Source organism: Vulpes lagopus, chromosome 19 (genome assembly GCF_018345385.1).
Source record: "Vulpes lagopus strain Blue_001 chromosome 19, ASM1834538v1, whole genome shotgun sequence".
NCBI lineage: Eukaryota > Metazoa > Chordata > Mammalia > Carnivora > Canidae > Vulpes > Vulpes lagopus.
In genome coordinates this window covers 49,089,372-49,117,244 of record NC_054842.1, presented here as the reverse complement: position 1 = coordinate 49,117,244, position 27,873 = coordinate 49,089,372, and the positions used below count along the sequence as shown (strand labels likewise).

At 46.2% G+C, this 27,873-nt stretch overlaps 1 protein-coding gene across 1 annotated transcript in view; it reads right to left on the bottom strand.

The window, feature by feature from the left end:
- The window catches only part of ARHGEF26 (Rho guanine nucleotide exchange factor 26), a 113,285-nt gene that overhangs the window by 17,783 nt on the left and 67,629 nt on the right, over positions 1-27,873 (bottom strand). Inside the window, exons 9-11 of the mRNA XM_041734309.1 lie at positions 24,499-24,573; positions 15,714-15,803; positions 8,610-8,764 (exon numbers count right to left, since the gene is read on the bottom strand). Coding sequence (XP_041590243.1) covers positions 8,610-8,764; positions 15,714-15,803; positions 24,499-24,573 — 320 coding nt within the window. The remainder of the gene's footprint in view (positions 1-8,609; positions 8,765-15,713; positions 15,804-24,498; positions 24,574-27,873) is intronic.

Here is a 27,873-nt window from a genome sequence, read left to right as displayed (position 1 = left end):
ATCTTGTGCTTCTCTAGAATAAAAACACTCTAGCTGGGGCACCTGGGCGGCTCAGGTCACGATCTCAGGGTTGTGGGATCGAGTCCCGCATGGGGGCATCAGGCTCCCGGCCCGGCAGGGTGTTCGCTTCTCCCTCTCCCTGTGCATGTTTGCCCTCGTGCACACTCTCTCTTGATATCACCCTCAAATCAATCAACCCATCAATCAATCTTTAAAACAAATACTCCAGTTAACACTTCTGGGACGAAGACCACTGGTCTGCACTGAAACTTATTTTGAGCGAAGAGGCTGAAACACTACGTTGCCACAGACTGATGCTGCCTTCCGTCCTAAAGCTTGGTTTCAGATTAATACAAACAAGTTCTTAGTCAAGTGACTTACGATTTTAAAGTCCTGAAGCGCAGTAGAGTAGGTAAGAGTAGAGCCTTGGACCAGAACGTCTGGTAAGAATCCCAACTCTCTCACTCACTTTGTGATCCTGAGTGGGCTACTGACCCTCTGTGTTCTCCCATCTGTAAAATGGGGATAACGGTACCGATCTCCTTGGACTGTCGTGAGGATTAAGTGAGAGAATGCACTTATTTTCTTTCCACTCAGCAGACGTCAGCTATTCTCTTTAATTTTCCTGACAGATAATGCATTTTGATGGCCTGACGTCTTGTTAAAGGCTTGACAATTACAGGCACTCTGCCAACGGGCAAGTGGACCAAGCATGATTTGAACTGAATACCCAGGGTCAAGAAAGTCGGGATTTGGCAGGCACTCCAACAAAACAAGGCACGGTATTTATCCAGAAACTGATTTCAGACAGGCTTACTCGCTCAGTTCATCAAAATAATTCTGAAGACTAACAAACAGGCCACATGCTTCCTATTTCATTGTCAACGATTTAACAAATGGTTATAAGGACCACATTTGTTGGGCAGATAAGGATCTAACGGGGCTTCACTGTTGCCAAGAAATGTGGCTCGTGACCCATCACGGACTAGACGGGCCTCATTCCTCTCACCACAGATCTCCACATCCCACAACCCGGGCCCCTGTTGTGCAAACCCCTGAACCCCCTGGTCCTTGAAAAGGGGTAACGGGCGGCTCCGAGAGGCTGTTAGCACCGAACCGAAGCTTTCTCCCCGGCATAAGCAGGACTAGACAAGCTCTCAAGAGCAAGCAAGCAGCTTCCTAAGTTCGTAACAGAATCATTACAAATGACTAAGTAATCCTCACATTCGGGTTCACTTCCACTGACTGACTCTCTCTCCCCCCACGTCAGAGGCCTCAGCCATAGAACAGAAACTCTACTACTGCTAGGTCGCTGTGACAACTCAATGGTGCGCTGTGTCCACACTCTGAACGCTGCTAAAGGCGCCTGCTCCCCAGCACAGGTCTCATCATCACGGCTATTACTACTCACTTAACTGCAGGGAGTACCTGAAAACATCATGGTTGGAGAATTCAGAAGAAGAACGGAAAAAAAAAAAAAAACAGAACACGATATACTGGGATCCCTGGGTGGCGCAGCGGTTTGGCACCTGCCTTTGGCCCAGGGCGCGATCCTGGAGACCCGGGATGGAATCCCACATCGGGCTCCTGGTGCATGGAGCCTGCTTCTCCCTCTGCCTGTGTCTCTGCCTCTCTCTCTCTCTCTCTCTGTGACTATCATAAATAAATAATAAAAAAATAAAAAAATAAAAAGAACACGATATACTTTCTGGCACAGACAAGAAGGCTAGACTAGGTTTCTGCGTCCCTTCTGCATTATGCCCAACACCCAGGCCCACGGATCCGCGTGCTCCAAATGTGAAGGACACAGGTGGCCCGATGGCAACCAAGAGGCATGACCGACCGACAGGATACTCAGGGGAACCACAGCCGGGTGACCAGCACCAGCCAAACCGGTGGGTTCGAGACCTCCAATCACCTCCGGCTTCTTGAAACTCAACGGCCCACCCTGTCCTCAACGGCGTTTATCCTAAAGGCAAGCGTGGATTCTCTCACGGAGCTCTTCCTGTTTCCCAGGCGACTTGGACGTTAATTAGTGCTCCGTGGAAACGCGGGCTTCCTGGCTGCGGCTGGAGCTGTCTCCCATCGAATCGGCCGTCAGCCTCCCCTGCTTCTGCTCCACCACGTCCCACGGTGTCCAGCCCCGGGGGACGCAGCACAGCTGAGCCTAAACAATCGTGCCTCTCCTGCTCCCCTTTGTCACACGTCGGCTTTCCCAGCCTCCCCTATGATGACACGTCTCGTGACCCATGAGACATAAATCTTCTGGCGATTGTCTGGAAAGGCTTTCCCCTGCTGATTAAAAAAAAGAAAAGAAAAGAAAAGCCACTTGAGGAAAGTGCCCCCTCGGTCAGCCTCTGTTTCTCAGCCGTGCCTCCATCCTGGGTCTCTGAATGAATCTTGATGCCTGGGCCTGCAGAAGCCATCTGCAACCACGGAGCTAAACGCGTGGGGGTACAAGTGGCCGGAGCACAGGGCAGCGGACGATTGGACAAGGGCTGGGCTGCTCCTGGCCACCGGGCCCAGGCCACCCTCCTTGGTAATATCCTTGCAGAGAGAAGGAGCCGTCCTTAGGATTCGAGCCACTGTTCTTTGCACGTTGTTACATAGAGACCGGAGCTCTCCCAAGTGACCCAACTGGGAATCCCCCAAAGAGGAACGGAGCACGCAGGGTTTCCTGAGCTCACCGGACTTGTGTGTGTGATGATGATGATGATGATCCACTAGTTTTATTACTTAAATCGTTTGGTTTGATTACACTTTCACTTGCAGCTCAAAACATTAGTTGATAGGACAATACAAAATAAAAACAGGCCTTAAACACACTTCCCCTGTGGAGCATGGGGTTGATAAAGGTCCAGACTTGGTTTTGCCAAAATCAATTAAAAATGGGCATATAATGGAACAGAATTACAAAAATTACATCCTTTAAATATAAGGAAAATTAAAAGAAATTTTAGCCAGCATGAGGGGTCCACCCAGTGAGCAGTGCATTCACTCAAACTGTTTATATTTACACAGTTGGTTCGAATCGAACATTTATAAGTGATCGTCATGGGCCAGGTGCTGGGCCATCCACTGAGGGCACAAAGGTCAGCAAGACAGACATGAACACAGTAACACAAATGATACGGCAGAGAAAGTACGGGGTTTTATGGGACCATAAAGCCACAGAAATGACCCGCTACAGAGGACTGGATATGAACTCCTAGTGCATGTGACAATTAATCTAAGACCTACAGAATGAAAGGGACGGGGGCATCTCGGTGGTTGAGCGTCTGTCTTGGGCTCAGGTAGTGACCCTGGGTCCTGAGGTGGAGCCCACATCCCTGCTCGGCAGGGAGCCTGCTTCTCCCTCTCCTTCTGTTCCTTTCCACTCATGCTCTCTCTCTCTTACTCACACTCTCTTTTTCAAATAAATAAAATCTTTTAAAAAATAAGTAAATCAGTCAGCCCCAGTGTCTCAGCGGTTTAGTGCCGCCTTCAGCCCAGGGCCTGATCCTGGAGTCCCAGGATCGAGTCCCACGTCGGGCTCCCTGCATGGAGCCTGCTTCTCCCTCTGCCTCTCTCTCTCTGTGTCTCTCATGAACAAATAAATAAAATCTTTAAAAAAAAATAAGTAAATCAATCAATAAGAATAAAAAAGGACTTTGCCTTGATCGGAAAGGCTAGGATGGAATAGATCTGTGGGAAGGGAGACAATTCAGGCAAAGAAAGAAACATGTGCCAGGCCCTACTGGTTAGAGAGGTGGTTCAGTAAGGCTGAGTACAAGGTAAGACCACACAAGGGCCATGTGCAAGGGATGGACTGAGTAGATGGGTCTTTTAAAAAGCACTTTTATGTTGCACCGTGGGATGTAAAGTGGATGGAGGGATGGTGGCATGAGTCCAGCCAGGTGTGTTTCACAGGTGAATTCAAGTGGTGCCACACGGGCACTCCCAACGAGAGACGGGAGAAGCAGTGATTGGCTGGAGGGGGGAGAGCAATGAGGACAAGGAGCCAAAGTAGCCTTCTGGGTTTATTGCAGAACAACCAGATGCTTGGAGGCGGCCCTAACAGGACAGGAGAGACCTTGGAGAAGAAACAGGTCTGAAGCAGAAGAAGTAGATAAAGGTAACCTATGGGCCCTCCAGATAGAAGTGCTCGAGTCACAGGACCATGATGGCATCTAAAATTATGAAAAAAACAGCATCCGTCATTGTTTACAAAAAAGGTGCGCTCTCTACCGCTGGCTTAGAACGCTCTTCCTAAGCACCTTTATTCATTATGTGATGACAATCATAGCTTCACAGTGCTGACGGGCTGGGGGAGCGCAGGGCGTTGAACCGTGACCTCCAAAAGTCTGTTCAAGTCCTAAACCCCGATACCTGCACACGTGACCTTATTGAGAAATAAGGTCTTTGCAGACGTAATCAAGGTAGGGTGAGATCATCCCGAAGTGGAGGAGGCCCTGAATCCAGGAACTGGTGTCCTTGCAAGGAGAGAGAGAGAGAGATTTACAGACAGAGAGAGAAGAAGGCCGCCCACCTGAAGACAGGCAGAGGTCGGAGTTACACTGCTACAAGCCAAGGAATCGCAGGGGCCAGAAGAAGTGAGGCCGGATTCTCTCCAGAGACTTTGGAGGGAGCACGGCTCGGCCAACATTTTTATTTCAGACCACGGCCTCCAGGACGGTGACACTATCCCTTCCTGTTGTCTTAAGCCACCCAGTTTGTGAGCCTTTTACTCTAACAGCTTGGAGGGGGGGGAGCGGCGAAAAAAAAGAGGGGAAACTGCTTTTTGCTTCAGAAGAAGAAACTGGGAGAGAAGACTTAAGCCAGATATTAGGCTCTGCATGAGCACAGGGCAGTGGGCTACCTGACAGAACAAGGTTTCTGAGAGTTTGAACCTGTTGGGGTCTTCGATTCAGTTTCTGCATCTCAGAACTGGACACGACAGTACGTGGCCCCTAAGGCTGGACACAGGGTATGGTTTGTGTCACTGTAACGGATACCTACAGAGAAGTTATTACAGGGCACGGATCAATCGTCATTAGTGTGGGAGTAAAACCTGGCAATCTGGGCCCCTATCACGGCATTGCTATCGTCGCTGCGTCAGGTCTGATACATCGGCGCACCTTCACCATCCTCAAGGCAGCACTGGCCGCCAGTCTGCCATCGCTGAGGCACGGCGCTTCTCAAACGGGGACCATTTGGCCCTCGCAAGGGACAGAGAGCCATGTCTGGAGGCGTTTTGGGTTGTCACAGCTAAGGAGGAGATGCTACTGGCAAAGAGTGGGGGTAGAGACAAGGCGGGCTGCTAAAAACATCCTACAAGGGACAGGGCAGCCCCCGCGACAAAGACCGAGGCAGAGGCATCTGGGTGGCCCAGTCGGTTAGGCCTGTGCCCTGGGCTCAGGTCATGACCCCAGGGCCTGGGATTGAGCCCCGAGGAGGGCTCCCCGCTTCTCCCTTTCCCTCTCCCCTCGCTCATGCGCTCTCTCTCTCTCTCTCAAATAAATAGATAAAATCTTAAAAAAAAAAAAAAGTGCCGTGGTGAGAACTGTGCCCTAGAAGTGCCCACATAACCTACCGTCAAAGCTTCAACTACCAAAGAATTCACGTTCTCATCCAGAAGAGTCAGACTGGTCACCCACCCTTCAGAAATCTGGTAGAAGAGACTATTAAATACAGGGGCCTGCAACCAGCCCGGAGCTAATGGGAGACTTTAAACTCCCTCTAATATTTAAAAAAAAAAAAAAAAAAAAAAAAAAAGGTGAACATCCCCGGCCTAGAAGAGAGCCCCAGGGTCGCGACCTGCTGTGCAAGGCCTCGCACCAATACCCGCACCGCAGAGCTGCCGGAGGAGGAAGGGCCTGCGGCCCCCCAGGCGGCCTCCCCCGGGGCCGGGGCCTCCCTTGCAGGCGCCCTGGAGCCACAGGGCGGCGGGCCCAGACGGGCCCAGGCAATGCCCCGGTCCGCACCCAGCACCGCCTGAGTCACGGGCGCTCTGGCCCTTGCAGCTCCTTCCTGCGGCCCCGGCATGCGAAGCATTCGCCGTCGCCTCCCTGACGCTCCAGTGTAAATAGGGCCGCGCATTCTGCACATTCTTGACCAGGCCTGTTTATCACGTCTCCGTGGTCTGCCTGTCCCCCGCACCGCGTATTCGGGCCGAAAACAACTTGAGCCTTCGGTGCTATTCTCCTAGTCAAGAGCACCTTAGAAATAGGGTGAGCTCGTGGGTAAGGGGGGGGAGACAATCCCGTTTGGGTAAAGGCAGAGATAAGCACCAAGGTGGCCCTCTTCACTGGAGCTCTGTTTTTCTTTCATTTACTGATATTTCAAGTTCAAGCACAGCCGAGCAAAGAAATGCGGGACAGTTTCGAAAGCAACGTTCCGCATAATGGCCAAATCTGCCGTGGAGGGCAGAGTGCACGGCTAAGTGGACGGTGTACGCCTTAATTCTCAAGTTCCAAAAGCCTGGATTTACAGGGTGGTTCTAGGCCAGTTCGAGAGCAAAAGTTTGTACTAAACTGGTTTAAAGGGGATCCCTGGGGGCTCAGCGGTTTAGCGCCTGCCTTCGGCCCAGGGCGTGATCCTGGAGTCCCGGGATCGAGTCCTGCATCGGGCTCCCTACATGGAACCTGCTTCTCCCTCTCCCTCTGCCTGTGTCTCTGCCTCTCTCTCTCTCTCTCTCTCTCTCTCTCGCTGTGTGTGTGTGTCTCTCATGAATTAAAAAAAAAAACAAACTGGTCTAAATATCCTTAACGTTTTCATCAACTCAACTGAAGACATCCTAATCAAAGCTACATTTATATTTAAAATTGGCCTCATCCGTCAATGTATATTTTATCAACAGTCAATGTATATTTTATCAACAAACCGAAAAGTTTAGTTCAAGCTTTTGGTCCATCAAGATAGAGCCAGCATTTCAACAGCCGGAAGATGTTAAAAGTCCAGAGTAACGGCATTTGAAGAGTCCTATATAATTACTTTCCCCTAAAAACAAAACATCTCAAAAAAAAAAAAAAAAAGCCAAGGAAACAGGCGATCTCTAGGAAACCAACAAAACATAAGAATACAAAATTATAATCCGTCTCCAGTTTTTATTTATAAGATTCACTTAGCTATTAGAACTACTTAAACTGCGCCAGGTAAGAGAAATTCTTTCTTCTTGAAGTTATGGCAACACTATTTTCCTAAGTAGAAGAAACAGTCATCAGCACCTTTATGTATTGATTTGTAGTCAAATTACGGCTTTTCAGGATCGACCCTACACAGTATTCACTTCAGCTGGACAGCCAAGCAGCTGAAATAGCTCGTAATGCAGCCCGATTAAAAGGAACAAAAAGAAAAGCTCAAACTCTCAGTTCAGCTGGAGCTTTCAAGCTAAAATATCAGCAACTCAAAAGCAGCACCTAAACAACTATCTCATGATAGATTTATACATTTATCTTATATATTCTAGAAGCCTGTTACCATGATTCTCTCCCGCTTTCCAGATAAATGCAGTCCACCATCATTGCCTTCCTATGTGGAAAAAAAAAATCCCACAGATTTATGTTCTTTCTCTAAGTTCATATTCTAGAAAAGATGGGATATTTATGGGACGCCTGGGTGGCTCAGTGGGGTGACCCTGGGGTCCTGGGATTGAGTCCCACATCGGGCTCCCTGCATGGAGCCTGCTTCTCCCTCTGCCTGTGTCTCTGCCTCTCTCTCTCTCTGTGTGTGTCTCGTGAATAAATAAAATATTAAAAAAGAAAGATGGGACATTTATGAAGGATCAGTAGAAAAATACTTTACAATCCTCAATCCACTGAGTACGCCTAATGAATGTTCCGTAAAGAAAGACAGAGCTGAGGGGAGCACACGTGTGCACGTGCACACTTATGTGCACCTGCACTTACGGGTGTGAAATATGCTGCCCACGGATTCACTTTATTCCTTTCAGAAGGAAGTACTGGTGTACTGCTCTCATTTTGCCAGTCACAGGGAGACTTCCTAGACCAGCGACCATGAAGAGCAGTGGGTTTTAAGTTCAGCTGCACACACTAGCATGGCATCCCAGCTCATTCTCAACTGGAGCAGCTTTGATCTGTTTTATACAAAAATTGTACGGTCGACGAAGTCGGAAAAATGCTGAAGGGGAATAATACGAGTGCTACCTCCCCAGGGATGTTAGGAGAATCCAAGGATATAAATGTGTAAAATGCTCAGAAGAGTGGCTTGCACGCCAGAAAACCTCAACAGAGCTGCTGCTGATGTAAGCCCTGATGGTGTGTGTGATTTAAAGAAAGCAAAACACGGATGCTACTATGACTCCACATGCAGAAACTATACGTCTATCGTTGCAAGCTTTTTTTAAAAATTTATTTTTATGTATTCATGAGGGACACAGAGAGAGAGGGAGGCAGAGGCACAGGCAGAGGGAGAAGCAGGCTCCATGCAGGGAGCCCGATGTGGGACTTGATCCCGGGACCTCAGGGTCACGCCAAAGGCAGACACTCAACCACTGAGCCCCCCAGGCACCCACCCCCCCATCACAAGCTTTTAAGGGATGATCAACCCTAAAAGGCATTTGAATCTTAGAGCTTAAAAGCTGGAGGTACCAGCACCAGAAAATGGCTTACCTCTTCTTCTTGGTGATAATGAGCACGTCGTTAAAGAGAAAGAAGTAGACTTGCTGTTTAGACGTCCTTCTTGAGAAAAGCACAGTGTCTTCTACGTAGGCTGTTAACTCACCTCTTTTCACCAACCACCGGGAAGAGGAGACTAGAGGAAACGGCTACAGAAGAAGAAAAACTCAGTATGCACAGCCAAATGCTTTAATTTTCCTTTTAAGATTACTGAAGGGAAAATTAAAACTCACAGCTAACCAAACAGCACATATCAGGGTGTACACCATTATTTTAAAAGTATGCAACAGTGAAATATAATTAAAGAAGTGCAGTACATTCTCCAAGAGAAAATGAAAAAAGGACAATTATTTTCCTATTAAAAAAAAAAAACTATTAACTTGCCTATAGGGCAACGAAAACTCAACGAGAAAATATTATTGCGTCAGCCGAAAATGATCACCCTTTCCTTAACTCTGAAAAGACTGGCGAGGAGTCACTTAAAACTGAAAAGCCTCAACACGAAATCCCTCGGTATCAGCTGCTACTGCTTTAAATATCACAAATCAGAATCTGATAATTGGGAGTTAACAAGAAACAAAAAAGTTTGCGTTCACTTTATCAACTAAAGAGACTTCACTCAAAAGGAAAAGCTACTCCCCAACCCGGAAAAAAAGGAAAAGCTCCCCACAAACTATGTTTTGTCTACTGATTATCTACTTAACTATATTCTGGAGGACACGTGTCCTCAAGTTTTTGCCGCGTTCCTCATGGAAATTCATCCCTGAAAGCATCATGTCACTTTCTGGCCGTGAAAACGATGCTCTTCCAAAAATAGTCCATCTTCATCTCATGGAAAAGGTGATATCCAGGAATTACGTACTGCTTTTTCTTTGTTCAGTGCCCAGTTTCCAACTGGAAAACTCTCAAAACTGCAGAGTAATCTTACCTTTAGGAGCGCTTTTTGTTTATTTTAAAAAGTTATCAGAAATGCTTACTGCCAAAAATATGATCTAAAAAACTCTATCCAGGGACACCTGGTGGCTCATCAGTTGAGCGTCTGCCTTTGGTTCAGGGATCCCGGGGTCCTGGGATTGAGTCCCGTATCGGGCTCCCTGCGTGGAGCCTGCTTCTCCCTCTGCCTGTGTCTCTGCCTCTCTCTGTGTGTCTCTCATGGATAAATAAATAAATAAAATCTTTAAAAGTCAAAAAATAAATAAAATAAAAAATGTATCCCTAGAGTAAGCAAAAGGTCTTAAACACATAAAACATAACCGCAGTAGTGCCAAATGTCATCCTTTTCAGGGAACAGTGATTAAAAAATAGCTAGAGGAAACTGAGGATACTAGAGAGGAAATAAGAAAGCTAAAAAAGGATTTCATATACTTAGATATATATTTTTTTCTCTTTATAAAGGGACTTTTATTAGGGGGTTGTTCATCAGTTATATACTATTTTCCTGAAGGTTTATAAAAAGGAAGATGAAAGATTATGGCTGACCTCAACCTTTCAAAGCTGACTATTAAGGGATTTCCAGCCCCCAAATCTCAAATCAAATGATGATCCAACTGGGATGGCTGAGACTTAAAAGGCCGATGGCAGATGGAGACGCTTAGATAACTCAGGACAACCCTAACAGCACACCCAAGAGGTCACCACAAGGGATCACGTGTCGGGTTTGGTCCCAGGGAAGGGCTATAATTACCGAGAACACAGTGCTATCTTGCTGGTGCGTGTAAGCCTACGGGATAAACCAAGGGTGGTATTGTGGTTAAGGTCCTGTGTGCACGCCAGCCTACAACTGTTCTTGGTTTACGAGATAGGGGAAGAGAGGTTTTTAAGCTACATTGTTTTTAAAATAGATGGATTTCTATGGATTCCTCATATCCCACTAGGCAAAAAAAAAAAAAAAAACTTCTAATACAGATCCAAAACTGACAGTTTTTAAGATGTCAGTGCTTTTTAAAGAAAAAAAAATCTGGTATTATATTTTTTTGTTTCCAGATTTATTATTAGAAGATTAAACTCATTTCGGTTGTTTTTTTCTTTAAAGAAGAAACTATTAAAATGACCAAAGAATCCAAACAATCTATAGTGGAATAAATGAATTCCTCTAATTAAGAAATTCTGACTAGAACCAACACCAGAAAAGAAATGCATGCACAAATAAAAAATACTGATATAAGTCCTATGGAGAAAAGACTTTTCATTCTTTTTTTGTGTTAAGCAGCATCCTAGAAAGCTAGTTTCAGCATAGAATTTAATTTTACAGGCCAGTGAGACAAAGAAGAGCTGCTAAAGAATAATCTTTCTCGTTGAGATAAAATTAATCATTTCACCCTATTAAAGTATACATTTAATTCCGTGACTTTTTAGTACATTCACAACACGGTGCAGTGATCACCACCACCAGTCCAAGAGCATTTTAATTACCTGAATGGAAAGTAATCAGAGAGGGAGACAAACCATGAGAGATTCTTAACTCAGGGAATGAAACTGAGGGTCGCTGGAGGGGGGCGGGGGGAGGATGGGGTAATTGGGTGATGGGCATTAGGAGGGCACGTGATGCGATGAGCGCAGGGTGTTATATGCAACTGATGAATCACTGAAGTCTACGTCTGAAACTAAAGATGTACTATATGTTGGCCAATTGAAGAAAAAGAAAGGAAAAAAGGAAGGAAAAAGAAGAAAAAGAAGAAGAAAGAAAGAAAGAAAGAAAGAAAGAAAGAAAGAAAGAAAGAAAAGGAAGAAAAGAAAGGAAAAGGAAAGGAAAAGGAAAGGAAAAGGAAAGGAAAGGAAAGGAAAGGAAAGGAAAGGAAAGGAAAGGAAAGAAAAGAAAAGAAAAGAAAAGAAAAGAAAAGAGAAAAGAAAAGGAAGAAAGGAAGGAAAAAGAAAGAAAGAAAGAAAGAAAGAAAGAAGAAAGAAAGGAAGGAAGAAAGAAGAAATAAAGAAAGAAAGAAAGAAAGAAAGAAAGAAAAAAGGAAGAAAAGAAAGAAAAGAAAAAAGAAAAGAAAAGAAAAGAAAAGAAAAAAGAAAAGAAAAGGAAGAAAGGAAAGGAAAAGAAGAAACCCTACATGCAGCAAGCAGTCACTCTCCGTTCTGCCCTCCCATGCCCCGCCAGGCCCTAACAGCCAGTAATCTACCTTCCAACTCTATAAATTTGCCTATTCTGGACATTTCATATCAACAAAATTATATAATATGGGACCTTCAAGTCTGATGTTCATTGCTGGGGTACCATATACCAGACCTTCATTCCTCTTTTATGGTTACACACGACCTCATTGTATGAATGTACCACATTTTATTTATTAAGTCACCTATTCTGTGGATGGACTTTCGGGTTGTTTCCACTTTCTTTGGCTATTATGAATAATACTGCCATGAACATTCACATACCACTTTTCATCTGAACGACTGTCTTCAATTGAGTGTATGTATATACCCAGGAATGGAATTGCTGGGTCACGTGGCAATCTCATTTTAACTTTTTGAGAAACCACCAAACTGTCTTCTACAATGTACAGATGTCTCAATACCTCAGAGTTCTTCATTTCGTCCGCTAGATCGTGGACTTCTACTTTTTAGCAAGGCTCCTCCCAAAAACGATCAGCGAATCCATCCACCCACCAATACGCCACCCCACTCAATTACCCTTAATTCATGGCTCATGGTAGTGGCTGACAAGCCTCAACTTCCCCACGTGCTTACTCATAAGGCCAAACTTTCCATGACAAGACAAAAAAAATAATAATAATAATAACCTTCCCTAACTCTGTGGAGGCAACGTTTAGAGAAAGCTGTGGTCTAGTGGAAAAAACACTTGGATTTGAGGCACAAACTGACCTTAGTTTGGTGCCCGACATTTTCTCTCCAGCCCTGACCTCCTTCCTCCCGCCAAGGTTCTTGGATGAAAAGTCTAATCTGTTTAGACAGTTCACATCCTATTCACTCTTCGTCACTCTGCAACATGCCTACCGGGCCTGTCAAACTAAGACTCTGATATTTCCTACTTGCTTACATGAATCAGATCTGTTCCAAGTCCTTTACGTCTAGTAATTAATTTAATCCTCACTATAACTCCAAAAGGGAAAGAACTGAGTCCCATTCTAAGGTTCAGAAAACTAAGACATAGTGCAATGCCCATGCTCATACATCTAGGAGGTGGTGGAGTTGTTTTCTAATTTGCAATTTGCTAATGTCTTGGTTCTTTTTTTTTTTTTTTCTCTCCTTAACGTTTTCTTATCTCTTTGAGCTTACATGTTGAAGATATCAACCTCCGATCTATATGACCTGCAAATATTTTTCCAGTTTGCTATTTCTCTTTTCAACTTATTTTCCCCTCTAGAGAGAGATTTTTTAAATTTCTCAGATAAATGAGCTTATCAAATTTCTTTTTTTTTTTTCTTATCAAATTTCTTAAATGACTTCTGGATTTGGAGTAAGTTCAAAAGGCCTCTCCCATGTTGAAGTGCCATTTCCCTGCTTAGAACTTTTCAGTGGCTCTCAAATGACCTTGCTCAGCTGCTCCTCTTGGCACACAGGGTCCCCACATGAGCTGCTGTTTACTGCTCGGCTCTGCCTTGCTCCCCTTGCACCTCATGCCTACCCATAGATGACAATTGCTGAGCTACAGCAGCTGAAGCCATGCTCTGGGCATTTGTTCCTACTCTTTACTTCTACAAGATCCTTCCTAACTCATCTTTCAAGATTTGGCTCAAACATCCATGAAGACTTGCCTGACTGCTACAAGCACCCAGTAGCTTGTGTATACTTCACAGGGAGAGCTGACCACCCCTTCCCATTGAGCCTGTTCTCAAAAAAAAAAAAAAAAAAAAGAGAGAGAGAGAAAGAGAAAGAGAGGGAGAGAGACAGAAGCCATAAAACAGATTCTTAACTATAGAGAACAAACTGAGGGCTGCTGGAGGGAAGTCGGGTGGGGCATGGGCTAGATGGGTGATGGGGATTAAAGAAGGCACTTGTCATGATGAACGCTGGGTGTTGTTTATAAGTGATGCATCACTAAATTCTTTTAAAAAATTGAATATATATATATGTATTTTTTATTTATTTGAGACAGAGGGATATGGGGAGGGAGAGGGAGAGAGAGAAAAAATATATGAGCAGTGGGAGAAGACGGAGGAGAAGCAGACTCCTCACTGAGCTGGGAGCTCAACGTGGGGACTCGATCCCAGGACCCGGAGACCACAATCTGAACCGAAGGCAGACACTTCACCATATGAACAACCCAGGCGCCCCTAAAAAAATTTTTTTTTTAAAGAAAGGAGAGAGTGTTCTCAGTTGTCTTCCATCTACAGTGACAGCTGCAGACGTAGCCAGCTCTGTGCTTCTGCAGCCTCCTATCAGACAGTAAGGTCCCTGAGAGCAGGGATCATGTTTTGGTTTCCTGGCTGCCTTCCACAAAGAAAATACTCACAAAATTTGTTGAGACAACACACGGGCTTGCGCAAATCGTTTAACTTCTTCAGACATCTATCTCCTCATCTTTAAAATGAACTGAATAAAAATGTCCACGGTTGTCCATAAAGTGTTAAGGAAATAAGATCCTCAGATTTTATTGCTGTTCCTAAGTGGTCTGAATTAAGCACCTCATTATAAATCTAAACCTAGACTATCTTCCTTTAGGCTTGCAAATATTTTAATCATTGAGCCAGGAGAAAACAAAGAACCCAAAATTGATGAACTCAATTAATGTCACTTATTTTCAAGGAGCCCTGGGGTAAGCATTTTTCAATTACAAATTAATTTGGGGATCTAGAGAAACAGCTTAAAGATATCTTAAGCCAACTGAGTTTCAGTGAAGAAAAAAAAATGGCTAGGGAAGGGCTTTATCATCTTTAAAAATCAAAATGGTTAGGAATTTTTAGCCTTTAAAAAAGAGGAGAGAAAACTTTAGACGTCTAGATACGTTTTCTAAAATACTGAGAAACTCATTACAGAGAAGGACAAGTTTCTTTTTGAGGTATGAGGGGAAGACGGGTTTGGAAATTGCTGTAAATTTCTGTAGAAGGACCTAACAAAGTGCATGTGTGTGTGTTTTCAGCAAGCACACATCATCTTCCGTTCTAAGAAATTATGTGTCACGTCCCCGCATCTTAACCGTTACAGTCAGGATGCTCTAAGTCAAAGGGTTCACACTGACCTGCGAGTCAAGACGTACGGGCCCTCGGCCTGATTCCCGCACCACTAGCCCCGTGACCCCCTTAACAATCGAATATTCTCTGGGCTTTTATTTTCCTCACTTATAAAATAAAAGCATGTAGCTACCCCGCACCCGTGGTCCTCCAACTATAACCATGAAGCGCCGATCCACCACAGCAGTGTAGACCCACCACACAATTCAGGAACACTTTTACTACGAAAAACATGACCCGTCATATTAACTTGCTTTAATTCAATGTACAAGTCGCAGAAAAAAAAAAAAATAGAATCACACTCGTGAGCACTCACATCCATTAAGAACTCGGTTGTGAGCCACCAGGGGACTACGACCTACATTTGCCACGAACAGGCATTTTCCTCTTTATACATCCTGCCATCCGCTCCGGAGCAGTATCAGACAAAGCAGTAATAGGGAGCACATGTTCAAAGAAGAATTATGGAAGAAAAACAAAGTTGAAGAGAACACCCCGCTACTAATCTTGTTTGTTCTGCAAACTGGAAGAGGAGCGTCTTTATCTGATTTAGGAGAACACGTGGTCCAATTCCTGGGATATCACCGTTTTTTTTTGCAGGATGCTTTGAGAATTGCCTTTCCATTCTAAAAATCTGGGTTTTTTGTTTTTGTTCTGCTTTTTTTTTTTAAAAACTACCCTTTCCCCCTAAATGATTGTTGGGGGTGAAATGTGCCGGTTAGAGACACCTAACCTTGTGGCCTGGAGAAAGGCAACTTTATCTTAAAGGTGACCATAAGCAGGAACAGAGCTGCCTGGAGCTTCTGCGACTCCCTCTGCCAGTCCAATCCCTCTGCAATCGATTTATGGCCCTTCTTTGAAAAGCAAATTCCTATCTGGTTTGTCGCCCTCAACTATCTTTCTCTATTTATGTAAGATCTAAGCAAGAGCAGTAATAAATCTGTTCAAAGAAATGCAAGAATACCTTAATTTTAAACTCCAACTGGGAGTTAATTGTGTACATCATTTCAGTCCTTTCCATCTTCCGAGCACCTTCATTGCACAGTCGGACCAACTGAGGACACAGAACAATAAGGAGGGTTAAGAGGTCAGGGAGGGAAATCTCAATTTCAAATGCACATCTCTCTTTCTCTCTCTCTCTCTCTCTCTTTTCTCTCTCTCTCATGCAAGAAATGATTTGCACTTTGGAAGCTCCAGAGACTCCCTTTTGACCGTTCAAGAACTTGCGGTTTCCCACAGTTAAGATAATGTACCCAGTTAAAATGGTGTCATTCAGGGTTGAAAAAGGTCCTGAAGTCCCCAGGACACGTGTCCCCCGACGGCTCTCCCACCGCCTGCCCCTCGGCCTTCTGCTCCCTCCCTCTGGCCCCTGCTTCTCCCCTTCGCCAGGGAAACCTCAGCCGTGTCAGTCGCCGTGGCTGGGCATCGGCCAACTTCAAAGGCAGATTTCAAGCCGAGCGCTACCTGCGGGGCATGTGGCCAATACCCAGGACGCCAAGAGACGGAAGTCTTCAGGTACAGCCTGATGCTCAATGACCTTTCGAGGGTGGCCAAGCTAGGGGAATCCAGTTTAGGTAGAACTAATTATTTAGGAACCGAATGACTTCAGAGTCCTCTCTCTGATGAGGGCCTGTGATTGATAAGAAATACCTCTTGGGTCTTGCTCCATAGCTCCCGCACACAGTCCCGTGGGCCCTTGTAATTTCCTATATAAGAGCCACGCGGGGGCAGCCCGGGCGGCTCAGCAGTTTAGCGCCGCCTTTGGCCCAGGGCGTGACCCGGGGTCCCAGGATCGAGTCCGCGTCGGGCTCCCTGCATGGGGCCTGCTTCTCCCTCTGCCTGGGTCTCTGCCTCTCTCTGTGTGTTTCTCATGAATCAATAAATAAAATCTTAAAAAAAAAAAAAAGGGCCATGGGGGCTCCCTAGTTGTGATATTCCATTTTGTTCCCAGTTGCTGAAAGCTTCGGGGCGCGGACGCTGCGGAGGGCGTCTTCCCAAAGCCACCTGAGCTGACGCTGGTGAGGCAGCGCTCAGAAAGCCCGAGGGCCAGGCTGGCTGCGGGGGGCCGGCCGAGCGGTTGGGGAGAGCTTGTGGCCTCCAGGCCCCGCACCCTCGCTCACTGACCTCTGGGGAGGGGACAGCGCAGGCCGCCGGCTGGCCTGACCACTGATGGCCACCGCGTCCTCCATCAGGCCGACTGGAGGAAGCCTCGTACCAATCCCCGGACCACGTAAGGTCGGAGCGCCCAGCCGGCGCCAGGGGCTGCTGAGCCACAGCCCACGTCGGCAGCCTTGGCGCGGCAGGTCTGGGCAGAGTGGACCCCGCGAGCCGAGGGCCTACGGGCCCAGCGCTGCTCTGGCTGAGCGACAGACCCGGGGACGGAGGGCGGCACGCGGGGACTCCCCGAGGCCGGGGGCAGGGCACGCGGCTCCCTGGAGCATTCGGACCGCTTCCCACATCCCAAGCAGACACCTCGCAGGCGGCCTTTCGGCGGGACAGGGACAGGACGCGACCTGCGCTGCTGCCATCGCACGCTCTCCGCAAGGTCTCCACTGGCTGCCCTGAAATGACCTCCGACCGCGTCCCAGGGGTCTAGGTCAGGAAGGCACCCGGCCTCCGTGCCAGCCCGCCTGCAGGTCTGCACCGAGGGAGCCCCCGACGCAGGGGCTCAGGCTCCCCGCGGTCACAGCCAGGAGCCGAACACCCGGCTCGGGCACCGCCGGGCCCTCCAGGGTTCCCGCGGCCCCAGGGGCAGACCCGGCCAGGCTCCCCTGCTCCCCGGCAGCGAGCTTGGGGCTCCCCAGCCTCCGTCCCCGGGAGCTGCCGCCCGCCTCCACGGCCCAGGCAGCCGGGCTCAGCGAGGACGAGCAGCCCGCTCCCCACGCCCCCCGGCCCCCAGGCCGAGCACCGGGTCACCCGCCCTCCCAAAGCCGAGCCCCGCTCCTCGGCCCTCTGTCCCCTGTGCCTCGTGCCCGAACTCAGGCCCCAGCTGTGTCCTCAGGGCTGCGATCCACCCGCTGTCTGCCAACCGCGGCCTCCACCCGGCCTCCTGCGCCCTGCGGGTCACGGGCCGTCAGCTCACATCGAGCAGGACACGCCGCGGCTCCAACGGCTTGGAAGGCCCCTTGTCAGCCTTCAGACCAGTCCTGGCACCGCCACCACCTGGCAGCTGCTCTAGGCCCGGCCGGGCCGGGGCTCCCCGGGTCGCCCGGGGCCTCGGGCCTTCTGCACCTGTGCCCCCCTCCGCCCGAAGGCCCTGCAGCACCCCCTGGGCGGCCTGCCCGGCCAGATCCGGGGTCCTCCCGCCTTCCAAGTCTGCCAGCACTTATCTGCGGCACGTCCTCTCCAGAGAGGAGGGACGGCACAGACGGTGAAATGTCCATATCTATAACCCAGTGTCCGCAGCCCGGCACCTACAGATGCAGCGAACGCTCGGCGAATGTCTCTGCCGAGCCTCTGTAAACGGCCCTCAGTGACAGTGTATAAGTCACTTTAAAAAAAATAGTAATAAAGGTGGGTAGTAGTAGGGGGGAAATCGTTCCTTTATAGTTATTCTGTTTTAAAAAGAGGGGAAAGGGATCCCTGGGTGGCGCAGCGGTTTAGCGCCTGCCTTTGGCCCAGGGCGCGATCCTGGAGACCCGGGATCGAATCCCACGTCGGGCTCCCGGTGCATGGAGCCTACTTCTCCCTCTGCCTATGTCTCTGCCTCTCTCTCTCTCTGTGTGACTATCATAAATAAATAAAAATTAAAAAAAAAACACACAAAAAAATAAAAAGAGGGGAAAAATGGCATTATTAAGTTTGGGTTATGATATTATTTCCTAAGGTTCCAAATATCAACTCTATTAGCAAGAGATGGAGTGAGCCGCCACGTGGGAAGACAGGGCTTCAGGAGGCATAGGAAAAACAGAAAAGTTCCCCAAACGTCTGTCTTAAGCAATGGTCGCATCAGTGGAGCCCACTTTAAACCATTTCGAAGGGACAAGCATTAATTTGCATGTGTGCCCTGGTGTTTTTATGAAAATCAGGCTCCGTACATCAAAATAATGCCTTCCTTCAGCGGCTGCCAACGCTTGATTAAATTTATCTCACTAGGTATTTTTAGGCCAAACTTATGGTTTTTTTTTTTTTTAAAAAAAACCTGTTAAATAAAGAAATATAGATTAAAAATAAAATATTCTCAATCTATCAAAACCACAAAGCTTAAATAATATTTGAGCTGGGAAACATGCACTAAGACAGACATTTACAGATCTTCTGGTGGCCATGGAAACAACTTTTTCTGAAGGTACTTGGGGGCCTTTAAAAAAAAATCTTACATTTTTGTTCCAATAAACTGGCCTATAAAAGTTTGTCTTTAGAAATAATCAGACGAACACAATCATTTGTGCGAGACAATGTTCCAGGAAGCACTAGTAGAAATAGTAAGTGAAATGGGTCCTGCACAAATCTGTGTTTCTGTGTATATTTATACCATACACTGGTGTTGGATTAGACATCCCAATGGAAGGATACGTAGCAGGGTGACAACAATCATTACCTTTGATAAAATGACCAATACAGGGATCCCTGGGTGGCGCAGCGGTTTGGTGCCTGCCTTTGGCCCAGGGCGCGATCCTGGAGACCCGGGATCAAGTCCCACATCGGGCTCCCGGTGCATGGAGCCTGCTTCTCCCTCTGCCTGTGTCTCTGCCTCTCTCTCTCTCTCTCTCTCTCTCTCTCTGTCACTATCATAAATAAATAATAATAAAAAAATTTAAAAAAAAACGACCAATACGGTTTATCTTCTCTTACATTTTCCAAATTTTCTTTAATGTACACATATTATTTAAGAATATACATTTGCAAACCTTATATGCATTCCTTTTTTTTTTTTTAAGATCTTATTTATTTAGTCATGAGAGACACACAGAGAGACGCAGAGACACAGGCAGAGGGAGAAGCAGGCTCCCTGCAGGGAGCCCGATGTGGGACTCGATCCCAGGACCCCGGGATCATGACCCGAGCCAAAGGCAGACGCTCCACCACCGAGCTCCCCAGGCGTCTCCCTTAAATGCACTGACTGAGCAGAACTCAGAGTGGAAATGGAAACCTTGGGAATCCCTCCCTTCCACGGAGTGCAGGATTCTGGGACTATTTCTCTATACTGATAACACGCGTGGTGAGCGTCAACACGCTTCATTATCTGGACGTCATGACAGTATTTGTACTGTTCTGCAACTTAATGCTCCTCCCGTAATAATGTAGCTTAGGGATCTTCCCATGGTAAAAGATACACACGTCTACCTTTCTGCAAATGGCAGAAGCAATAGGTTACAGGAGAAGATTAAAGAGACTTGGCTCTTTGGCTACCAGGAGGAAAGCTTAGGACTTAACAGTTTGCCTAAACAGGAGTAGCATTTTTATGAGGTGAGAGCGAACGCTTACTCTCTTCAGCAGAGAGTAAATGAAAGGACGGCCGGAAAGGCTTCACTGGCCTAAGAAACCACAGTCTGGCCTTCGCTCCTTGGACACCAGACAGCGCTCTGCACCAGCCGAACTTCGGATTCCCTGCAAATCGCCCTCCTTGCAGCTCCACCCCAGCGTGTGAACAGAACATCAGGAAGTAAACACATTTTATTTAACAGAAACATCTTGCTTTTGAGTTGCTCGACGAGGTCAATAAGTCTTTTTTCCAAGGCCCCGATTTCAGTAAGCACTTACACTCGTCGCAGCGACATGTATGAGGAATTTCAGTGACATGTTATTCACACTATTGCAGATAAATTTCATTAGCATTTTAATTACCAGAAAAGATATTACTCATTCTTTTCCAAGAATGAATAACCATCTAGAGATGGTTGCCCAAGGGCCTGAGGCAGAGTCTGCCTCTAAAAACTTAGACGCTGATAGACCAAGTTTCACTTTCTAAAATAAATACTGGGATCTCCCCGTATCTTTCTTTTCACAGAAAGCAAACAAGTGAAACTCTGCATTGTAGTTGTGAACGATAAATGCTCTATTTACGCAATCTGTTTGCTGCAAATACTGATACCGTCCCTCCCGGAATCTATAAAATCCCATCAGTAAACTTCACAAATGAACAAGAAGGTCAATTCCTGAGTTGGCTGTATCAGTCGAACCACTAGGAGACTCAGGGAATAATCCTGATGTTCATAACTTGGGCTCAAGAGAGAGAAAGAAATGCGGAGGAAACAAGTCACCAGAACGGCATCTCCTCACAGAGGGCCTTTTATATGCTTATCGTATCAGATTAAAGCCATTCTCTGATCCGTGCCGTGCCTGCCAGCCTTTCCTACGGGTACCAGTGTCGAATCCAGTGAACAAGAGACGCCCGAAGGAATGTAGTGGTTTATTGTAACTGGGATGTGAAATTCTTGAAAAACGCTAAATATCATGCTTAGCTCAATTCGACAGTGATCACAGCCTTCCTCTTGCCTCTTCTGTGTGAATTCTTAACTTCTCAGTAACCACCAGATAGAATGTGATGACATTTCTCGCCAGTCCAACGCTAGAACTTCACTAGTAGCTTCTCCCAAAGACTCTCCCCCTATTGCCTCCAGGAACGCAACAGAGGCTGTGGGGTCCCGGAGGAGAGACCCTCTGGTGGCAGGACCCTAGGAAACTTTACATCTGCCACGCTAAGTTTTCTTCACTTAAGTGTTTCCCCAAGTGGGATGTGCAGATCACTGATGGGGCAAGTGGTGAGTGTAAGTGGTTGACAGATAGCGAAGGTTTAATTCTTATATCCCTCCAATCTCATATGGTGAAATCCTAACCTCCAGAGATGGTGGTACTGGGAAGTGGGGCCTTTGGGGGGTGCTTCAAAAGTCATGAGGGGGGATCCCTGGGTGGCTCAGTGGTTGGGCGCCTGCCTTCAGCTCGGGGTGTGATCCTGGAGTCCTGGGATAGAGTCCCACATCGGGCTCCCTGCATGGAGCCTGCTTCTCCCCCTGCCTGTGTCTCTGCCTTTCTCCCTCTGTCTCTCATGAATAAATAAAATCTAAAAAAAAAAAAAAAAGTCATGAGGGTAGGGCCCCCATGATGGGATTAGTGCTCTTACAAGAGAGGCTCAGCCCCTTTCACCGTGTAAGGCTCAAAGAGAAATATGCCATGTAGAAGACAACCCTCACCCGACCATACTGGCACCTTGATCTTGGACTTTTTTTTTTTCTTTAAGATTTTATTTATTTATTCATGAGAGAGACAGGCAGAGGGAGAGCAGGCTCCATGCAGGGAGCCTGATGTGGGACTCCATCCCGGGTCTCCAGGATCACGCCCTGGGCCAAAAGCACGTGCTCAACCACTGAGCCACCCGGAGGTCCCAATCTTGGATTCTTTAACCTCCAGGACTATGAGAAATAAATTTCTGTTGTGTATAAGCCACCCAGTCTGTGGTATTTTGTTACAGCAGCCCAAATGAAGTAAATAAAACACAGATAAACTTACTTTTAGTTAAAAAAATGCACAGTAGAAAAATAGACAATGAGGTCACAAAATCCATGATTTTGTAGGTACTATTAGCAAGGATGAAGATACATAATATAGAGTCAACTGAAGGTTGATTAAAAGAAGGAGCACAGGGATCCCTGGGTGGCTCAGTGGTTTAGCGCCTGCCTTCAGCCCAGGGCCTGATCCTGGGGACAAGGGGATCGAGTCCCACGTCAGGCTCCCTGTATGGAGCCTGCTTCTCCCTCTGCCTGTGTCTGTCTGTCTGTCTTTCTCTCTCTCTCTCTCTCTCGGTCTCTCATGAATAAATAAATAGAATCTTAAAAAAAAAAAAAAAGCAGCACAGGGGCACCTGGATGGCTTAGTCACTTAAGCAGCTGATGCTTGATTTTTAGCTCAGGTCATGATCTCAGGGTCTTGGGATAAAGCCCACACCAGGCTCCATGCTCAGCAAAGCGTCTGTGTAAAGATTCACTTTCTCCCTCTGCCCCTCCCACTCACTTTCTCTTTCTCTCTGTGCCTCTCTCAAACAAATAAATATCCAAAAAAAAAAAAAAAAGAAACTACCTCATGGCAAAGTGGTGCAAAGATGTACCAGACTCGAAGGTGGTTTGGTAGCTGCAAGTGGGTTTAGGAAGCTTCTGGCGCTACCATCGTCTCTGCACCCCCCTGCCCAGCTCTACAGTATCTTCATCAACTCCTACACCTTCTACGGCTTTCCCTCAGCTAGATATTCCTATCGGCATTTCAATGCGCCCACGTCCTTCTAATTTTTAAACAAACAAACAGGAAGATGTTCCCACACCGCCCTTCCAGCTAGAGCCCTCTCTTTCCACTGACAGCTCCCGTGTTGAACGAGCTACCCTTGCTGGCCAGCTGCACATCCACACCTCCCACTCATTCCTCAACACACTGCAATCCAGCTTCCCCACCCACCACCGCGGGGACACGGCCCACCCGATGATAAACCCATGACCGCCTCACTCGTTATTCACACTCTTTCAGGAGCCACTCAACAGGGCTGACCGTCTTTCCACCAAAACATCTGCCGTTTGCCGGGCCATTATGGTTTTCCTCCTTTCATCGATGGTTTCTGTTTTTTAAGTCTCCCCTGCGAGGACTCCTCTCCCTAAATGAGATGAAGGGTGGTAGTGTTCTTCGTGACGGTTGTGGCTCAGACTCACTACTCTTCTCAGTCTACAGGCTCGTTCTGGGTAATCTCATCCACTCTCCCAGCTTCAGAAATCATCGCGTGCCCGGGATCACCAAAGCCAGGTCTCCCAATTCCAGTCTCTCCAGTGAGCTCCTGACCTGTTTATTTCAGCCAACTTGAACATTCTGTAAGAACCTCTGTCATCACACATCCAAAGTGGAACTCATCCGTTTCTCCCTAGGTTTCTATCGTAAAGGTATGTAAGTAAGCGTCCAGCTAGTTGCCCAAGAAGCCGGGGACCATACTCCTTGACTTCTGATCTCCAACACACTCACTCACTCTCTGCGCCTGCCTCCCCAGTACTATATATTGCTTCTCTCCCTTTACTACATACCCATAAAGGCCACTGTCACCACTAGCCTAATCAACTACAAAAGCCTCATAACTGGTCCTATCCCCACGGTCCCCTTCACAACACATGAATTTATAGCTTCTCCATCATCCTAAGAGAAGGTCCACACTTCCCCACGTGGCTCCCCAGCATTCTTTCCTAGACTGGGCTCTACAGCCACATGAAGAACATTCCAGTGCTTCAAACCCTCCAAATATTTTTCTTGCCTTTGTGTTTCTACCCATACCTGAGACACTCTCTTTCCTCCCCAAGCCCTGGCTCAGAGCTAAGCTTGATTTAGGTTTCAGCCTCAACATCACTATGTTCTTCGCTACCGTATCATTCATCACCTTGTACTGTAATTTTTATTTAGCATCTGCCTTCCCCTTTATACAGCACAGTGTATGAGGGTATTAACCACAACTGTCTTACGTGTGCATCGCCATATTTTCAGGGACTGGCATCATGCCTGGCACGGTAGTTGATACTTCGGTAAGTAGCTGGTTGATCAAAGAACGAATAAACGACTATTCAGACACCAAAAGAAAATGACAGGTCTGTTGGGCCTTATAGCAAGACAATAAAAATACTAATATCATTTAAGTACAGAAAACGATATTGTTTTTCAGCTCCCGAAGGAATGCTGGCCAAATGGCTTTGAGAACCACCAATGTTCAGCATTAGATCCAGATGCACGCTCTTCCGAGATGCTGAACAGTTTACTGTGTGACTAGCTCGCTATTGTTCAACAGTTACCTTGCTTACTTCCTTTAAGGCTCTCTTGCAGACCTCATACTTCGGAGAGTCCTTCGGTGTCTTCTGACAGATAGTCTGCAGCGAAGTAAAAGAAAAACAGAAACAAAAATCAATCAGTTTATTACGTGAAATAAAACCAAGGTCCAGCCACATCCTCTTGCTCATAGCAAACTTAACAATGCTGAGCACAACATGATGGATTACATTAAAATCTGATTACAAAACTAGGAAACAGTCTTTAAATGAACAGGATCCAAGTAAATCCAGCAAATGATGAAATAAGAGAATGGACTTCAGAGGTGGATGAACCTGGTTTCAAATTCAAGTCCTGTCGCCTACTAGGTATTTGACTGTGGGCAAGAGGGCTACTCTGTCTCTATCAGCCTCAGTTTCCCATCTGTAAAATGTGGATAGAGCCAACTACATCACAAGGCTGTTGCCAGGATTAAATGATAATACATGTACAGTTTTTTAAAAATATTTTATTTATTTATTCATGAGAGACACAGAGAGAGAGAGAGAGGCAGAGAGACAGGCAGAGGGAGAAGCAGGCCCCATGCAGGGAGCCTGATGTGGGACTCGATCTTGGGTCTCCAGGGTCACGCCCTGGACTGAAGGTGGTGTTGAGCCACCCGGGCTGCCCAAAACTACTTTAATTATTACCATCATCATCACTAAAGAGAAATATGTTTGTAGACCATACCACTGAATAAAAAAAGATCAAGAAAAACAAGCTACTAGATTTTCTTTTGATATAGGTACACTGCAGTTTTGGGGATGCTAAAATGAACTTCGAAGAAGATCAATTCCTATGGAGTTACAAATAATCTGTGAAACCACATCCATTCAAGGACGATGGAGTCATTTTAATTGTTAAAAATGTCCATCTCAATTAACAAGTTTAACTAACTTCCCAAATGAAGCAGAACTGAAGAGACGACGCTTTAGTTACATTTAGATTCTACCCAAGTGGCCAGATTCTCACATTTGGGAAACCGATTACAGCAACAGGCATCAAACAGAGGCGGAACTGTTTGAGGGGGTAAGTTGGGAACTGGTACCTTGAACGTAGGTGAGTACCAGACCTACAGATCCGAAAGTCAGGTGTCAGGACTGTCTTATGTACTATGTGAGAAGCAGAGAGTGTCTCGTCTGCGGGCTTTTGTTAATGGTTCTCCAATTTTGGACTAAGACCCACGGTAAGAAATACATCTACATTAGCTACCAGTGCGTATATACGTGGAAATGAAAAAGAGTTTTTTAAAAATAATACTTAATCACATTATGAACTCTGTATATATCATATCATTCTATTCTATATCACTTTTTAAATAAACACAGCTCTTGATCAAAAATCAGCTTCATGACCCACTAATGTGTACAGAGGCAGTGTGAAAAATACTGGTTTATGTCCGTGAAGGCATCCTGGGTCCTGAAGGGTCTTTGCACACTTCAATTTTATGTAAATTTTGTGCATTGCTGAACTTTCTAGGGTGAATGACTGTAGCTTTACTCAGAATATCAACAGGGTCTTTGACCCAGAAAGTTTTGAGCTTACTGGACATTCACGGCATTAACCTCCAGCATGGTGCAACATGGTACACTAGATTCTGTGAGTCCCAATCTACTTAAGCAATTTTCTCAAAATTAAACAGAGAAAATATAGAAGGCAGAGAGATCACAGAATATACAGGATCTAAAGAAATACGGCTAACATACATTTTCCGAAGAGAAAGAACCCTGAAACTTTATAACGTTGCGAGAAATGCTGTATTTAGAAAGCACCCATTTCTCATTTTTAAAAATAGCAAAATTTGAAACAGCATTTCTCTAGATGGTTCAAAGTTTCGTACTTTACGAAAATGTCAGAAATCCTATGAAATAAACTCATTTTTAAATGACTTTTTACTGCTTATAAAATCTAATGGAAGAAAGTACAGTATCAAATGTATCTTTGAAAACTTCACAGTGTTTACAGGACTCAGCACAAGCCTGTATAGTATCTACATTCATTTAGTTAAGAAATACTGAGCGTCTATTATTGTCAGGCTTAAAACATTTACTACTTCACCCGTTTTCATGCCAATCTTGCAGGTATATATTATACTGAGGCTTCAGATGAAATCAGGCAATTTGCCTGGGATCACACTATCAGGGGAAGAGCCAGAATTTGTGCCCAGATCGTTCTTACTCCAGAAGTCACAGGACTTGTAGGACACCAAGCTTACATAGCAGAGTCCCTTCTCTCAAAGTGCTATGGGTGTTCAGATGCGGAGGAAGATGCATCTGCGAGGGAGGGCACTGAGCAAGGCTTTATGAAAGAAGGAGCATTAGGGCCAGTGCTTGAAAGACCTGCTTGTTTTAGTTGTGAAGCTGACAAGTGACAGCCGGCGACAATGTGAAGAAAGATGCTCAGTGGGAAAGTCAGGAAACAAGGGTGGTTGAAACCTACAAATAAACCTTCTTGAAGCCAAAATCTGGTTTTGATTACCTGACTGCATTCTATCCTTAGACCCGACGAATGTTTTTCTCAATCAGTCCATCAATCAGAGAGCTGAATTTTCAAAATTCTGCAAGTTTTCCAATAATTACAAGGAGAGACGCCCCTAAATCACAAGGGAAGCATGCGAAGGCAGGAAACTGAGGGGAAGCTAGAGGAGCAGGGTGTTGGGTATTCTGAAAAAGCAACTACCAACCCCCGTCCAGGCAGCAGAGCCAACAAAGTGACTGTGATCGCATGCTTTTACTCACTGCAAAATGTCAGTGTTTTTAGAAAATCTCTGAATTTATGATGGAATATGGGAAATGGAATTTATTTTGTAACCTTACTCAATCATAATTTTTTGCTGTATTTTTATCCTGTGTTTTGACGTGCAAAAATCACGTTCGTTGAAACTGACACTAACATTATGATCCAATTGTGAAGTACGACTATGGCAAAATATTTTAACTTGATCAAAAGAGACACTATTTGGCCCACTAGCCAGGTGGGAGCTGTGCCGGGCCACCTGGTTCTTCTCTCGTCGCTGCCGCTGTGGATCCGGCCCAGCCGGTGTGCAGGACCCCTGGCCTGCCGCCTAGCTGTCCTCCCAGCTGCACTTCAGACCAGGAAGTCTCTACTCGCTTCTCCCAGCCATGTCTTGTCACTATTTAAAATTAAATCCTTCTTTTCTTCGTGAATGTTCCCTGAAGTATGAAGGATGCTGGCCTCCATACCCTCCTTTGTGCAGTACAAAATAAAGGCAAGTCCATGCTTTCTAATGCTGAACAGTATCTCATTCCCACGTGCAGTGGGAGCACCACAGCATCTTGGAACTCTCTAGGAAGGGATCTTGGTGATTAACCCAAAGAAACTGAGGCTGAAGACATTACATG